We start from the raw sequence: 17,420 nt of genomic DNA on the forward strand, positions 1-17,420 counted from the left end.
CTAGCCTATTTCGCAGGTGGGAACTGGGATAAGGCGCTGACACGCCAACCGGTCGTTTCTCCCGTGATATTAAAAATTTGGGAGGCTGTACATGACAACTGCATCTAACATCAGTCTAAAATTGAAAATGTGAGGGCGGCCAGTGGCATCCAGGCAGCAGTAACGCGTCAGTACTCATGTTCCCCTTTTCATTCATTATGATGTTTAACATGCAGATGCTGCACAGGCAATGAGGCGCACTGTTGTGGTGGGCTCCGGATTAATTTGGACCATTTGGGGATCTTTAACGTGCACCGAAATCTCGAACACACGGGCGTTTTCGCTTTTCGCCTCCATCAGAAAAGCCGCCATCGCTGTTGGGACTGGGCATCCCACTGCAGTCACCAATGTTGTGACTCGCATCCCAGCTTGTCACCGATGTTGAGAATCAGCCATCCCGACGCTGTCACCGCTGTTGGGACTGGGCCCTCTCACCACCGCCACCAGTGTTGCGACTGGCCATCCGAGCACAGCCACCGGTGTGGCTGTGCCGTTGCCGTTGCCACCGTTGCCTTGCTCCATCCGCTATCGACGCGGCGCAGAGCAGAGCGATGAAATTCTCGAGCTGACGAAAAGTTGAAGTAACACTTATATACAATATGTACAGGGTTAGCAAACGTTACATGGCTTGCACAAAGGCGACAGCACCTCTCCACTCAGTGCCTCCGAAAAGTGCCGCCAAAGAATGCCGCCTACGAATGCTGACGACAAGTGCCTCCGGGTGGGTTTTTATACCCCCAGAAGTTCATTGGAGCCCCGAGAAGTTTGAATCGCTCCAATCAGGACTCTCGCTGGCTGAAGTTTGAAATCCGGCGAATGAAAGTGAAGCGGTTGCGTCAGCCGAGCCGCCACTATGGGGAAAGGGAGGGCAATGCCCACCCTGTCTCCTTGAACCCGCCTCCAGGCAGGTGGCAGCATGTTGGTTGCTGGTCGTCCACCTGATGCAGGATTCGGCCGAGCCGCCGCGGCGCAAAAGGAGAGGGCTCTGCGGCGATGCAAGTTTCAGCCTGTCGGCCGCGGGCGATTTGGTCTGGTTTGGATGAGGCGTGAATTAGCCTGCTGTCGACGCATCGCCCCGTGCAACGAATTTGGGCTGGGCGCTCTGGCAAAACACCGCGGACAGAAATCGAATCCGCGTCTTTGTTCTCCTTTTGCCTCTAGCTTGTTTATGTTCTGCACTGAACTGCGGGACGGGCAATGATTAAATGTTTGAGAAAAATCTTTCTGCAAAGGCATCACCACACAGCATTGCCCTTGCTCATCTGTTTCAGCCACCATCTTTATCACAGAGTATCAGCCTTATTCCAACTACGTATCACCCATAAAAAACATGGCATGTATTGATACTTTAACTCATACAAAACACAAATGCAGCCACTACCGAGACTGTTGGAATGCGCGACAACTGTCCGGTCTTGCCCAAGAGCAAGGTCTAACTGCTGACGGACACATGCCAACAATTTAAGCGCTGGACACATGCACGATCGGTAAACGTGAATCGCATGCGACTGATCGTTACGACTGTCGCCACGACTAGTCGTACGCGTGAATTTGAGACACATGGTCCGATGCCTGCATGCGATGCGTCGTCGGCGTTGCTCCGGCCACTGTTTTTGCTCCATGGTCAACTACGACGATCACTGAGCTGAATTTGTAGATTCCACACGTTTGTTCGCAAGAAATGGATAAAGCAGGCAATCGTGAAGCATTTGCTGCCTTCGGAAACAGTCCGCGCACACGCTGGCCGCGCCTGCCAGCTCGGCACACTCAGCAGCTCGAAACGGCGCAGACCACGGTAGCAACCGCTTGTCGCTGCTCTTCTGAATCAATCTGATCGCTAAAAAGAAGTTCCAAATGTGAGAGTAGGTGTTAGTGTGGTGAAAAATTGTGCTAGGGATTGTTGTCAGGGCTTATTTTAAAAGTGGCGATCAGATATCTGCCGTGATGCAAGCCTACGCTGACCGGTCGCCGCGGCACGCGGTGCGCCGAGCGGCCTAGAGATGGCGATACCTGCGCGGAAGCATCGAAAAAGGTTACGCAGATGTCTTGGTCACCGATCGCTCAAACGGCAGTTACAGCTTAAATAAAGTTCCACATGCGAGAAAGGGGATGATAGTGTGGTGAAAAGTTGTGTTACGGATTGTCATTCGCAGCTGCACAGATAGCGGCGATCAAATATCCGCCAGGATGCTAAGCCTAAAGTTCCCAACACCCGAACCGACCCGAGCAACGCAAGCCGGTTGCGAGAGGTTGGGGCTCAGCGGGCTCTCATTGGCTGTGGCCTCACGACGATCGCAACGATGGCACAACAGCATTTGCCTTGCCAGTCGCATGTCGTGAGCCTCCTCCGACCAGCGAACGACGCCAAAACAGGTCCTAACGATCAATCGTAACGATCAGTCGCATGCGAATCGCGTGCACCAGTCGTACATGTGTCTTGCGCTTTAGGACTGCATTCCAGCACGCCGCCATCGCTCCACATTTCGTGGGCTAAGTGCCAGATGGCCTGTGGCCGTACACAAGCTGACAGGCAGGTTTTCGCTCGCATGCTGATGCTTTAAAAACACCAGTTCCTGAAGGGATGTCACTGGCAAATTATTTTGCCCTGGATGCACACACGAGAGCACACAGAAACTGATTTTTGATTGATTTATTGTGAGGTTTAATGCGCTGACTCTATACAGGCGACGAGGTACGCCATAGTGGATGGCTCTGGATTAATTTTGACCACCTGGGGATCTTTAACGTGCGCCGAAATCTCAAACATATGGCCATTGTCGCTTTTCGCCTCCATCAAAAAAGCGGCCGCCATGACCGGGAGTCGAACCCGCATCCTTGGGCAACACACCGGAACTGTAAGCCATCTCTAGCTCGCTCTCATGTGCGCGCGAGGCTGGCGGACCGCATGAGGCTGGAGAAGCCACCTCTGTCGTCTGCTACAGTGCTTTGCAATGCCGTTCAGCATCATTCGAATGCAAAGTTCTTCAGCTATTACAAGCTGAGTGGCATGGCGGAGCATTGCAGCAGACGACAGAGCGGCTTCTCCAGCCTCAAGCAGTCAGTGTGCATGTGCCGGCTGTCTCCGATTCGTGCCACTTCTTGGCGCTGGCGCTTCGCGGAGTGCAGCAGCCACGCACTTGGCATTTCCATTTAACAGTGGACCGCACTGTACATTGCCGTTATCACATGTGTAGTGAATTGTGAAGCACATATCCAACTGACATCGGACTTGGCAGCACAGACCTTTCTACTTGCGTATTATCACTTCTCATCCCACAGAGGAATCCCATCTGTTAATTCCGAAAATGCTGAAGCATTTAGGAGTACCTCGAGTAAACTGAAACTTCTAGCCTAAGAAGTTCTGGACTATGATAACGCTCGCAGCATTAAAGTTCATCGCAGAACGCACGTGCTGGTGGGATGGCTTCTGGGAGTGCGTAATCCACACAGTGCACAGTGAAGGATGCACTAAGGCGTTGACTTGGTCGCAGCAGCCTCAACTGTGGAGAGCTCACCGTGCTTCACAAAGCTGAAGTCCCCATCCCATTTCATTTTTTACTTAGCAAGTGCCAATGGGACTTCCACCCAAGTAGGACCACCATGTACAAGACTCGACAGCTTAGAAGTGACAGCTAAGGGTTAAGTACAGAAAGCAATGTCTCTGGCACCTATTTCTGAAACGGTGGAAGAAGGTCATGCATGCGCCACCTTCACCCACACGTGTCGTATGTGTGCTGCATGCGAGCAATTTTGGTCATTGGGCAGAAGTCAACCTGCCACAGTTGGGCGAATCGCAATGACGTTCCGGGGAGGAGGTGGCGTCGAGTGCTACATTAGGTTATTATTCCAAACGGCCAGCAAGTTCAATGGGCCGTCTAGCAACTGCATCTCTTAGAGGCTGATCCATGCGCTGTAGCACTGGGAAGATGTTACCACTGGGGAAAACGCTGCATTCCCTGCCAATTTGGGTAAGCTACAAAAAGGAGCACAACACGGGCAGTGCAATCCAGTGCAAGAGCTCACGTGCACGAAGGAACTGCAGCAAGAAGTACATCCTCAACACTCGGTGTTGGCCTTGTTTTCTTCCACAACACCGTGTGCAATGATCGGTACTGTTTAGCTTGTTCTTTCTCTAGCTAAACCGGTTTCTAACACGTGGTGGGCTTCATTCTGCGCATTTTCATGTAAACATTTTTTCACCATAAAAAAATGTTTGCAAAGTGCCTCACATGTGTGCACTATAAAGCTACATGTCCCATATTTTAGCTCAGGCCCTCTAAAGTTTGCTGGTTTTGCAGAGGGCACAATGATTTTGCGGGCCTCCCAACTGAAAACCATGCCTTTCAGAGAGAACTTGTTCAAAAAGGAGCGAAGGTGACACCACAGGCTAGAACCGGTGAGAATTTTTTAAAGGTTGCGAGCCACTCACTGCAAAGGAAACAGCAATCAATGCATCATCACCAGCAGCAGCAGCAGCAGCACATTCCCAACAGCTTGATTTCAAGGAGCTGCTGCAGTCAACAGAGAGAGAAGAGTAAAGCGGGCTGCTCACCTTCTCAACCATGAGCTTGACACAGGCAGTGTGACCTTCCCAGATAGCTGCTAGTAGAGCAGATATCCCGTATTTGTCCTTAGCCTGGAAAGACATCAGAAACAAAGAGCAGATTTCAACACACTGAGGAAACATTTGGCCAACGAGGCAAAGCAGAGGACTCAGGGTTGAACTTAGTGTGTGTCCCGCCCAAGCATACTTGTGTCAAGCTGTCTCAGATGCAGAAAGCATGCGCACGTTCGCTTCTGCTGAAGCAGCCTTCGCGTCTCACTTCCGCATGGCAAAGGTGTACTGTAGACGCACGCCGTACACAAATACAAAAGAAATGCAAAAAGAAAACAGTTGATTAATTCTGACTTAGCCCACAGAGGGATTGAAGCCTGGCATGATCTTCCTGGTAGAAAATCCTTCAGAGCAGAAGGGGGAAACCCGGCACCGAGGAAGCATAACCTCGTGAAATACTTGGCTCTCAAAAGGGCGGGGCTTCAGATCCCTCCAAGGTTCCTCAACAAACAAAGAATACCTTCCACCTAAATTAGAGACATACAGCCACAAACAAAGGTTATACAGCACTTAAAGTTGTACAGGCATTGCCAACAAATGAAACCTGTATACAATGCACGCCGAGCGCTGCCACAATGGTGGCGGGGCTCCTTTATGCTTGCGGCGTCGTGTACAGCATATTACATTCCAGAGCTCTTTGGGTCGATTCATTTGCCTTCTAGAAATAACTTTGTGTACCTAGCACGAGTTCAACGTGCAAGAGGATAATGGGGGGCAACCGACACACAGCATTCAGATAGGTTGGCAAAAAGGCCTGAAGGTGCTGTGGATCTGCTTTGTAAAGCAGCTCAGCTTGTGGGACAGAGTAGTACAGTGCCTCAGCAACACGATACCCAATCAGCTAGGCCAGAGCAAGAAATGCCGGACTGCACTTGCTGTGAAGCACTGTCGCGCAGACTTGTGCAATGGGGTTTGGGTACAACCATGTAGAGAAGCTCAGCAACAGACTCCATTGCCCGAAGACGTACGCGTAATGCACTAGCATCCTACTGTAGCCCACACAGGGCCAAAAATGTTCCACTAGATCGCCAATTCAAGCACTGTCCAAGATTCGGTTATCCCATCATCATAATTGTGGGGATGTGGTATCACCCGCTCCCCCAAAGAGTCGCTAATGGTTTCGCTAGACAGAGCGCAGAAGACACTGCCGCAGCTTGGCTCAGGTGAGAGGAAGCATTCCAATGCGAAAAAAGAATGCCGGAGGGAAGCCAATCAGGGCACATCGTTCAGCCTTGCAGCTAATTGGGGATGGCTAGTGTGGTTGGCAGAAGCCGAAACGCACGACACACCATGGCCAAGACTGCCAGTGATGGCCAATTAAAGTTCCATTCAAACCAGGTTATATCCAACTCAAAAAAGACACCAATCAGTTCATTATAGACCATAATTTGATATACCATTAAAAAAAAAAAAAACTCTTGATGAAACTGCCTTCATTTTGCACGAAATAGTCCTAGATCTTCTTCTACTTGAACAACATTGCTGCCTGTAACAGTACGCACTTCTCCACATAGTCTACAGAGTCAGAGCAGACAAGGCCGCAACTTTTCAGATTCACGAAAAAGCACCAGACTAGTGCCCACAACCTCAGAGGTTGTGGGCAAAGGATCCTCGTCGCTTTCCTCGTTGCGCCCGCTTTCACTTGCGCTCGGTACGACGTCGGCAATGCAGTCTTACAAACTCTCCCATGGTCAAGACGCCATCATCCATACACAAAAACTCGCCGACTGTTGATTAAGCTCTGGCGTCTGGAAATTTTGACAGCTCGCTCCACCACAGTTCGACAACACCGGTGATGGATTCATTGCATTTGTCGGGATTTTCAAACTCGTCACCGGCATGCACAAGCAGGCAGATTTGAAGAAATTTCGGGCGATTTCTTTAGTAACATCTGCCCAGCACCTACTTCGAGAAGGTTCATCTAAGCTCCCCACTGATCGTGCTAGTGCTCTTGGGAATCTCATGCGTCGCAGGGACGTCCGACTTCTCACTGCGTTCGACTCGGTTTACGATTGCCAGTTTCATGGCGAAAGGCAAATTTGGCGCTTCACACTAGCTAAGGCCGTCAAATGAGCCTTTATTTAGTGACACTAGCGCTAGCCACCACCACTACACTCCGGAAGAAAGCCCCCAAGGCACGAACAATGCAAACACAACAAACGAAAAAAGCATGGAAGGTGGGCCAGGATAATTTTTTGCATGGGGTTGCTGACAGCTCGCCCTACACGGCACGGTGGTGCAGTCACGATAGGGGGAGTGAGGGAAAGGAGGGGAAAGAGCTGCCTGCTGCCCATGAGCAGCCGGGCTAAACCACTTTTAGAGGTGCGCCTGCGAAATTTCTCCTCCGCCCTGAGGGAAAGCCAACTTGGGGGGGCACTTCTGCGGCATTTGGCATTCGATATATCCGGAGTCGCTGGTACTTGTGTTCAATATAAGCACGAGTTTTGCTACATATTAGCATTGCAAATATATTGTGAAAGAAATAGTTTGATACACAGGATAATTCAATGTAAATGGGCTTGATATAGTTGGGTTAGACGGTATTCTATCTGTCTGTCTACACTAGGCACAAGAGTACGTGCAAATGGAGCAAGGAAGCTGCGAAGGTCCTCCCAACGCTTAAATTCGACTTGATTACAAACATACAATGTTTTTTATAGGCAACTCACTGGCCAGCTGCAGAAACCAGGCATTGTGGCACATAAAATTATTGCATTTCAAGCTTTTCAACTGCCCATTAACTGCTGCCATTTAAGGACAGCAGCAAATAAACAGTAGCCTTATAAGAAATTTCTTCAGTGGAAGCTAATCACATATTGTTAGGACCTTGAAATTAAATATCCTCTGGAGGAGCCAAGCTGATATTACCTTGTCCTACTTCATCAGAAAACAACACTTGCTGTATCTACATGACTAACTTGAACCAGACTGTTACACCCAGTGGTATATCACTACCAGAAAGCAGAAAAATAATTTGGATTCAGTTCTCAGACACCTTATGTAGCAACAAATTTTATAAAATGCGGACCAGTAGGCACAGATACAAACATTTCTTCGTGACCTACTCGCAGTCAGAGTGTGATGACCCCTGTTCATCACTGTCTAACAACCCAGAAAGTCATTTTGGGTTCCATCCCAAGCATCGAAGATCCTGCGTTCTTTTTGAGCAAGTGCCTTAGCTGCCTGCCGGTGCCCACTCCCCACATTGTAAACCTGCTGCCAATAGAGTTTTAGCTGACCGTGTTCGACGGTCCATTCCGGTATCGGCCGCCTGCTCAACGCAACCAGAGCCAATGCTGTTTGCGGCCAAGCGCGCAATGGTGCTCCCACTTGCTATCGGAGCGGACCGGGCCATGAAAAAATGGTCAGCTAAAACTCGCTAATATCCTGCTTGTGTGACAAGGCTTCTCAACGACCCGGTGATCATACGCTACGCATGCCAAGTCTGCATGGGATTGTTCAGGCACTTAACTTCACAGCTGGATAAAATACCTCATGCTTCAGGAATTATGTAGCGGGCCACAGAGGTCCTGCCAAGAAGCCTTTCAAAGAAAAATCCAATGTACGCATCTCAGGAACACTCAATGTACGAGACGCTGCTCTGTTCCTTTCTTTTTCCGGTTATCTATTTTCCAACTACGTATTTCAACCAGAGATGCTTGATTGACGGGCACCAAAATTTATTTAACATGGATACTTCTGGACTTATTTTCCATTATAACCACAACACAATTTATTGGAGCAACGGCAGTTACAACTCATACGCAACGCTGGGTGCCCTAATCACCATGCCATGCACGCATTCATGCTTTCACAAGCAACAGAGGTAAAGAAAAAACTGTCAAGTAGCATTTTGCACACATCACAAAGCAGGTAGGCCTAAATGCTATTAGAGAAGTCCAGGCACTGGCTACATCACACAGCTCTTACCTTAATAGTGTAAAGATGTGCAGATTCATGATGCCATACACATGAACACATTTACAAGATCCTCAAGAATGAGAATGCGTATGACGCACTCCACAAAAAAAAGTTATTAAGCACAGGTGAAATTTTTAATAGCATTAACTACGAAGGCCTCGAAGGAGATTTTAATTACGTCAAGGAGACCAGGTGCAGGGACACTGCACCTGATCGCAGCAGGATGCCATCAGTAGCGGTGCGAGTGTGGATACTCACATTAACATCAGCTCCTTTGTCTATCAGGTACCTGAGGACGTCCGCCTGGCCGTAGTCGGCTGCATAGTGCAGAGGGGGTCTCCCATCGATGGACGCATTCACATCCAGGCCCTGGACAAGAGGAAAAGGGCAAACGTTCAAAAAATTCCGCCCTACTTTCAATTCAGACTATGCTTCATCACAAGGGATTGATTTATTGTGCGGTTTAATGCACTAAGCTACACCTAGGCTATGACGCATAGTGTAGTGAAGGGCTCCAGATTAATTTTGACCACCTCAAGGTGTTTAGCGTGTGCTGAAATCTCAACACATGGGCATTTTTATTTTTCGTCTCCATCAAAAAAGCGGCCACTGCGGTCGAGATCGAACCCATGCCCTGGGGCTCAGCAGCACACCGCCATAGTCACTGCACCACCGTGGCAGGATTTGTGTAACAAGACGGCCAACCATATCCACTCAGTCTTCAGTTAAAGCAAGACCTCAGCCTTGATGTGGGCTTTGAAGGCTCTCTCAAGCAACTGTCACAATGGCTCACAATTGCCCCACAGTCAAAGTTAAAGGGTTACAGATGTGAAACAGTATCCATAAAGGCTGCCAGCTGGGATGCGGCACTGAAGGCTACAGCGCAGACAGTGGATACAACCTTTATTTTCTGTTGTCCTATTCCGCTGCATCTGTTTGAATGGCCCTAGGACCTGTTAAACAGCCAATGCGCACCTATTGTGCACGTTGTGAGTTACAAAGGTCAAACCACTTCAAATTTGACCTGCACCAAGCTCTAGCGTGACACAGAACTCACCATGTAGCTAATAAAACGAGTTTCATCAAGTTTATGCAGATTACCCACTGCTCGCAGTCTCTGGGTTGTATCTCAAGATTATGGCAATAAGGCTTGATTAAAAATGTGTTCTAAGCAATGCCCAATGCACATAATTACAGAAAAATGTTTCCACATAATCACGAAACAATCACTTTTAATCGCTAATTTAGATGTCTGTGCCTCCTCAAATGTTTCAATAGAACCGCAAGACGCTGGCAGCAAACACAAGTGTCTTTTGCAGTGACATCAGCCTCCTTCTGGCAACATGAAGGGTGCTCACGCCCAGCCCATTCACTCGTTTTGCACAAAAATGAAAAGAAGCACAGCAACCCTGTTCTCTGATGTAATATTGTAGTTACCAATGCTCTAGCTCGGGTGTTATAATTACTCCTACTTATTTAAAGACACTTTTTTGAACTAATTAACAATGCTGTGCTATGTTTAGCATTGTGGGGCACAAACCATACACAAAATGTATCCTCTGGTACAGTTGCGCCAAAAAAGAGGGAGCTACGGATGTGCCCTCTACCCAATACGAGCTAAAGGGCACAAATATGCCGCGCAATTGTCGTTACGCCCTACTAAACAATCTGACCGACCCTCATGGAGAAACGCCTTATATGGCTTCCGTACACCCAACACAGTTGTTCGCGACAAAGACACTCAACCGCTACGCTTAGTTAAAAGTACTATTTTCTAGCCGTGCAGGTGCAAAAAAAAAAATTACATTTTGAATCGCCCTTATTTTCAACAAGCTCAAGTTTAATTCAAGTGTCCTTCCGTTGGAAGACCCAAGTGCGCTGAGGAGTCTGTTTCACGTATCTTCCTTGCGCTCCATATAAAAACGAAAGGAACGGAACAACTTAGACCCAGCTAATAATCTGTAAAGATTAATGAAAGGAAAGGAAGCGTTTATTAGGCGACTCCCGGAAAGGTGCGAGTACGGTATCGCAGCCCTAGACACGAACAGCGACTAGGCCAGCCCAACAACCCAGTCTTTACAGGTGAACTTCTGGCAATACAGACAAATCATACGACTGTTGTGCAATTGTACTAAATGTCAGCAAAGCCGGACGGGGCCCCCATCGTGCCGAGACGACAGTGCCGCCAGTAAAATGAGACCACAGGGGCAGCAGCGGCATTTCCGTTCTCAGTACGCACCTTTTGCTCAACGCAATCCTTGACCTGCTCCAGGTCGCCATTCTTAAGGCTCCACAAGAAGTCGCTCATCTTTATCGGCAATGGTGACAGTAAAATGCAGAATGACGAGTAATCTCGAAACGGAAATCTCAACTTAAATACCCACTCATTGAGAAAATTTCGCCTCGCTGTTGCCAACTTTGCACAAAAGCAAACGCTGTTCCTCGTGGTTTGCAGCACAGTTCCTGCTTAGGCCAAATATGTTTGAATTGCACTGCAGCAACCGTTAAAAGAAAAAAAAACTGTTCACGTTTCTTGCACAAAATAAGAAAGCAGAAAAATTGTTTATTCACGTGGCAGTTTCCAAACATTTGCTGGCGCTGTTCAATAATCAGTAGCGGACTCGCCGACTCGGTGCTCAAAGACTTCGTTGAATTTCGTTTTATCGAAAATATGCTCGTTTCATCGAACGCAGGTTTGTCTAATCATGTACGTCAATGTTATCGAAATTAACGGTTGTTACTTTTGTAGCAGTTGTTAAATTTGACATTGACATTTGACGTTGACATTGAAAATTGACATTGACATTTGACGTTGCGCTGCTGAGCACGAGGTCGCGGGTTCGATTCCCGGCCGCGGCGGCCGCTTTTCTGATGGAGGCGAAAAGCAGAAACGCCCGTGTGTACGAGATTTCGGCGCACGTTAAAGATCCCCAGGTGGTCAATATTAATCCGGAGCCCTCCACTATGGCGCGCCTCATCGCCTTCGTTGCGTCGGCGCGTTAAACCCTACAATCAATCAATCAATCAACTCTCCTACATGCTGGAACGAAGAAACGGAAGTAGGCACAATCCTCTCCGCATTCCGACTAGCTCAAGTTCCGAATATATGCGCGAGTATCATTATAGACTCTCAAATGGCATAAAGAGTCTGCATTAGGCTCTAGGCTGCAGCCATAATTAGGCATTAGGATGCAGCGAGAATAACTAAACGTTTTGGTAAGATACTCCCATCTACAATAAAGTTGACGTTATCTGGACACCTTGGCAGAAGGGTCGGGAAGAGAACTAGGCACCGACCAAGAGGCACGTGAACTCACGAACATTGCTCCTCGCGACCACGGTTACCGCAATAATCGTGGTCGCGAGGAGCCATCGCTGATTAATCGAGGAGCCATTTCTGAACAAAATTAAGAACTTCTCCTCATCCTACTCTAGAAACACTATCCTTCACCGTGCCACAAGGGGTCTCAATTCTGACGAATCGCAAACTCTGTAGTTGACACACCAACACAAGTATGTATACAAATCTACGTTGGCGAAGATGTTTGGCGGGAACATGAAACATAAGCTTTAAACGCTGCTAAATTCGGGAACACATCCATCCTCTAGCCATTTCCAAGTGTATGCTATGGGGAGAACCACTCAAGCAGTATACCGTATTTACTCGATCCTAAACACCCCCCTTCTTTCCAAGATTGCGAGGCCCAAAGTGATGGGGGTGCTTAGATTCGAAAAACCTAAATTTCTCCCCCCCCCCCCCCCCCCCCGGCCACTTTTTTTTTTCGCGGCCGTATCTCGACGAGACGGGTGCAAGGAACAAGGTTTTATTTAATAAATATTCAACCAAAAATAGGTATGGTGAACCCACCGCTATCGTATGATACCCAGTCACCTTCGCTACCATTCGAGTGAGTTGTGCTGGTTGGACAGCCGCTTTCAGTATTTCCCAGCAGATCGTCTTCTGTTCCGTTGAAGTGGTTTGTAATTGAATGCTTTGTAAATGACTTGGCCACAACGTCAACTAGAGCCTGCTTCCACTCGTCTGAGGTCTACTTCCTTGCGATGGCTGCTTACAAAAGGGGGTGCTTAGATTCGCATGCAAACTTTTTTTTCCAAATTTTTCGCCGAAAGTAGGGGAGGGTCCTTAGAATTGAGGGGTGCTTAGAATCGTGTCAATACGGTATACTCCTCTTCCATCAGCACGTGGAACACCAGCTTGTACTATCTGGTTGCCTCAAGATTACCGCGAACTGACTCAGGGGGTACGAAAAGGAGCTTTTGCATATTGTACCCTTGACTTAAGGTTCCACCCTTGAGCTCTCTACCATCTGTCTACCCCATTTTCCTATACCCAAAAAACTTCTTCCACAACCAACATCTTCACTCTCTCCCTACGAAAAACTGCACAGTTCAGTCGGGCTAGACAATATAGCATAACACTTTAAAACACTGACAATGTCGCTTCTTCGCTCAAACTGACCCCTACCCTGCTTTTTTTCTTGATATTGACCACCACCTACAGCTACAATCTTTCACGATCCGCAGAGCCGCAGAGGCCTTGATCTCTCCTCCGAAGTGGTGATTAAAAATCCCGGGCCATCTCCACTAACGTACAACTTGGAGAGGGGTGAAGCATGCAGTGTATGAGTGTATTATTGGCGCCTTGGCGTTTTTGCCAACGGAGATGAAACCGTTTGTCAACGGAGATGAAGAGACCTTTACAGCTTAGCTGTAAAGGTATCTTGTCTTCGAAGCACGAAGCTCTCTAGCGCGAGGCGTAAACGAGTTTCCCGGTGTTTAGCACCGTGACTACATGAGGCGACGATTTGATAAAACTACGACAGGAGACGCCAACAGCCCTACTTAGGTGCTTCGCTCCTAAGATCCTTGCTGCTAGTGTTTCTCTTGTGACTCAGTGCTCGCGAAGTGCAAGTCTTAAATGCAGTAATAACTCCGTTCCAAAATGTTTCCTGGTCGTCAATACAACGATATCGCGTCATAGATCTCAAGAAGCGAAATGTCCTCTGCAGCTCTTCCTTGATACCTTAGCATACACGTGCCTCCGCAGCATTAGCGGCTTTAGTAAGGCTTGATCATCGCATGAGCGGTGCACAATCATTTAATAATACAGTCACAGACCAGTAGGACGGCACAATTACGTTACAACACTCGGCAAGGGTTTCTGATAAATCATTGGCCTGTTTCACCACAGCTAGATTTAGGCATTTATCGTTAGGTGTACAAAGCGGGTATGCCGACTGCTCGCTACTACTTTCTAACAGCAGAGCTGTAGAAGCGTTCTTCTGTCCGTGCGGGTGTGGCGAGGAGGCAAGGAACCCATAAGAAGGTGTTGAGTGTGCGCGCTTCAAGAAAAAAGTGCGGGTGGGGTGGATCTGGGGAATCGAATCCGGGAGCTCCGCGCCCTCAAAACGGTACCTTACCACTGGGCCATCCCAAAGGCACGAGGGATACGGGGTTACTAGCGGCAGGGAATAACATGTGCAGCCAATCGGAGAGAAAAACAAAAGGCCTCCACTAGTCGGAATCGAACTAGTCGGAATCGAATGTAAAAGCAGCGTCTATCCGATTGCGCTACCATCGCTTTTTTTTTCTTTATTTCCAGACAAACACCGCTGTTACAAACATAATACACAACAACAAAACAAACCCATTGCACTAAGAAATAAAATCATTAGATAGAGTGCTGACTGCTAAAATACTTTCATTTTTGTCAACTTCTCCACTTGTGACAACCAGTCATGAACACATTGGCGTGCCTTTTGCATTTTAAGAGAAGAGAATATGGCCTCTCGGAAATACTCATTTACTGGGACCGCCTCAATTTCCGAGTGGCGGACTGCCCTTCGGCCTCTCCATATACTGTGCAGATTTAGTAACATTATTACATCTAGAGGAACGCCATCATCATCATGTTCAACGGACAAATACCGAATACCATGGGCATCGATGGGCAGATCTTTTTTCAGCGTACGTTGCAGCACATCCCAGAAGAAGACCCCGTCCCAACAGTCAATGAAAACATGTTCAATGGTTTCCGGTTTGTTGACTCGGGTCGCAACGCATTTCATTGGCGGTCATAGCGCATGCGTTGGCTCTGGACTTTGGCGTAGTTGAAGGGGACTTTGGCTTCAGACTTTTACAGTTTGTATTTTGGATTTTAGGATGGTGAATTGTGTATTGTGAAAGCGCCACCTGCATTTGTTTGAAGCGCTGAACATACATGTTCTTTGAGGTTGGGTACCAAGCTGGTTTCTGGTTACAGCTGTGCTTGTGGAAAACGTTGAGAGGTCTTTGTGAGCAAGCGATGGGGCGACCTGCACATGTGTTCGAACCCTTTAAACGTGGCTGAATCAGTGTATCATTGTTTCTTGGCCTGTCTCATTGCGCATTATTGGGTTGTTGTTGCAACTTGGTGGTGACACCAAGAAAAACCCTGGTCCTAACACCAAGCTGGAAGAGATACTCTTATTTGTCCCCAATCAAATATTTGCAATGTTAAAGCTCAAGCTCTGCAGGCTGGTCTACAGAGTAGAGAGACTAAAATTGCGTTCATAGTGGCCACTCTTGCCACACTTAAACAGCACCACGAGAAGGTTGTTGATGACTCTGCCGAAGCAATAACTGCGGTTCATTGCAAGGCCAAGGAGATGAATTTAAAAATCGATTATTTAAATAATCATAGTCGTCGGAACAACCTAGTTGTGCATTTGTGCAGCGGAGTACCAACACGCGGGTTCGATTCCCGGCCGCGGCGGTCGCTTTTCTGATGGTGGTGAGAAGCAAAAACGCCCGTGTGTTTGAGATTTCGGTGCAGGTTAAATATTCCCAGGTGGTCGAAATTAATCGGGAGCCCCCCACTACGGCGCGCCCCATCACCTGCGTAGCGTTGGCCCGTTAAACTATACAATCAATCAATCAATCAATCAATCAATCAATCAATCAATCAATCAATCAATCAATCAATCAATCAATCAATCAATCAATCAATCAATCAATCAATCAATCAATCAATCAATCAATCAATCAACGTAGTTGTGTGTGGCATAAACGAAAAGGAGGATGAAGCTCATGGCGCTCTTTTGGGAAGTGTCGTGACCAACATCTTTGCGGGCGGGCTAAGGGTAAATGTGACGGCGGTCGAACGCATACACTGCGTTGGCAAGAAAAAAGCCACGCGAGCGCGACCTGTCGTGATTGGATTTTATGACTTCACAGAAAAAATGGCAGTGCGACGTAACTGTTTCAAGCTGAATGGTTCAACTACATCTGTTTCGGAGGATTTTGCACTGGCTGTCCATGAAACACGTCGGAATCTGGGGCAATTGCCATAAGTTAATCCTGACAACAGCGATAAAGGCATTCTGGTGTATGGCAACCTAAAATAAAAAAAAAGCTCAGAGTGGTAAAAAACCGATCCTATGACGATTTGCCTGCAGATGCCAGGAATTCCGACACGTGAAGAATCAGGAATACTACACAGCTTGAATAACTTTGTTTCAATGCGGAAAGTATTTTGAACCGATAAATTAGAAGGGTTTTTGTTGCTGTACTCCCCTGATATAGTAGTTATAACAGAAACGTGGCTACATACTGGCATACATAATTCCAAACTAATTCCTTTGCCCTATACCCTGCTATGTACGGATAGTCACGTACGGATAGTGCTACGTACGGATAGGGGGCGTAGCTATTGCCATAAAAAGAGTCTCATTTTTCGCCCATCAATGCATCCCTAACCACAAAAGTACCAAAAGTACACTATTAAGGTTAATAATACTTCAATGATTATAGACGGAATCTATTGAAAATTAAACACCCCCCGCGGTGGCTCAGTGGCTGAGGCGTTGCGCGGCTGAGCACGAGGACGCGGGTTCGATTCCCGGCCGCGGCGGCCGCTTTTCTGATGGAAGCGAAAAACAAAAACGCCCGTGTGTACAAGATTTCGGCGCACGTTAAAGATCCCCAGGTGGTCAAGAATAATCCGGAGCCCTCCATCACGGCGCGCCTCATCGCCTCCGTTGCGTCGGCGCGTCAAGCCCTACAATCAGTCTACAGGAACCCAAACGACGATTGAAGATTACCTCATTCAAATGCACAATTTCCTTTACCAGAATGTAATTGAGCGCACTCAACTTTTCATAACTGGTGATTTTAACCCCGGTGACATTGAATGGGATCAGCTTATAACTGGTAGTCACAACGTAAAAGGCTGTGGGCGGCTTTTAGATATAATGTATAGACACTTGCTATCTCGGTTTGTTAAAGAACACGCGCGCATAAAAGTTAGCGCTCATTCTGTACTTGACCTGGTGTTTTTAACCCCTGAAGTAAGTATAGAAGAAAGCATTTCTGATCGCCAAATGCTTTTACTTACATTTGGTCACCAAAATCAGAATTCCAGCCGCAACAATAATCTCTCAAGGGTTTCAGTCAAGCAGTAGAACAGGGCAAACGACGAAAGCATTATCGATCATCGAGAAATAGTGTCTAAAGAATTTTCATGTGATTCTGATACAAGCATTAATTAGTTATGGTTAAAGTTTAAACAAGCAATAGAGTTCTGCGAAGCCAACTTCATTCCTACTAAATGGAATCCTAAATAGCAAAAAACAACTAGGATTGCATGTGCTATCAATGATACTAAAAGAAAGAAAGAAAGAAAGAAAGAAAGAAAGAAAGAATACGAAAAAAGAGAAATGATTCAGCATACAAAAGTCATCTCGCATGAGCAATAAAGGTCAAAATAAAAAAAAGCCGGAGATAATTTCTTTTCAACAACGCTGACAAGTCTTATGATAAATCAGTCAACAGAAGTTTCGGCGAT

General features: G+C 47.3%; 1 protein-coding gene across 1 annotated transcript in view; it reads right to left on the reverse strand.

Annotated features, from left to right (window-relative positions):
* The window catches only part of LOC144174018 (myotrophin-like), a 13,866-nt gene extending 2,857 nt beyond the window's left edge, over positions 1 to 11,009 (reverse strand). The window contains exons 1-3 of the mRNA XM_077702421.1: positions 10,815 to 11,009; positions 8,834 to 8,944; positions 4,592 to 4,675 (exon numbers count right to left, since the gene is read on the reverse strand). Of these exons, the coding sequence (XP_077558547.1) occupies positions 4,592 to 4,675; positions 8,834 to 8,944; positions 10,815 to 10,883 (264 nt within the window). The 5' untranslated portion in view covers positions 10,884 to 11,009. The remainder of the gene's footprint in view (positions 1 to 4,591; positions 4,676 to 8,833; positions 8,945 to 10,814) is intronic.
* Between the last annotated feature and the right edge of the window lie 6,411 nt (positions 11,010 to 17,420).

Source organism: Haemaphysalis longicornis, unplaced genomic scaffold, assembly GCF_048455015.1.
Source record: "Haemaphysalis longicornis isolate Haplotype H1 unplaced genomic scaffold, Haemaphysalis longicornis Haplotype H1 scaffold_3, whole genome shotgun sequence".
NCBI lineage: Eukaryota > Metazoa > Arthropoda > Arachnida > Ixodida > Ixodidae > Haemaphysalis > Haemaphysalis longicornis.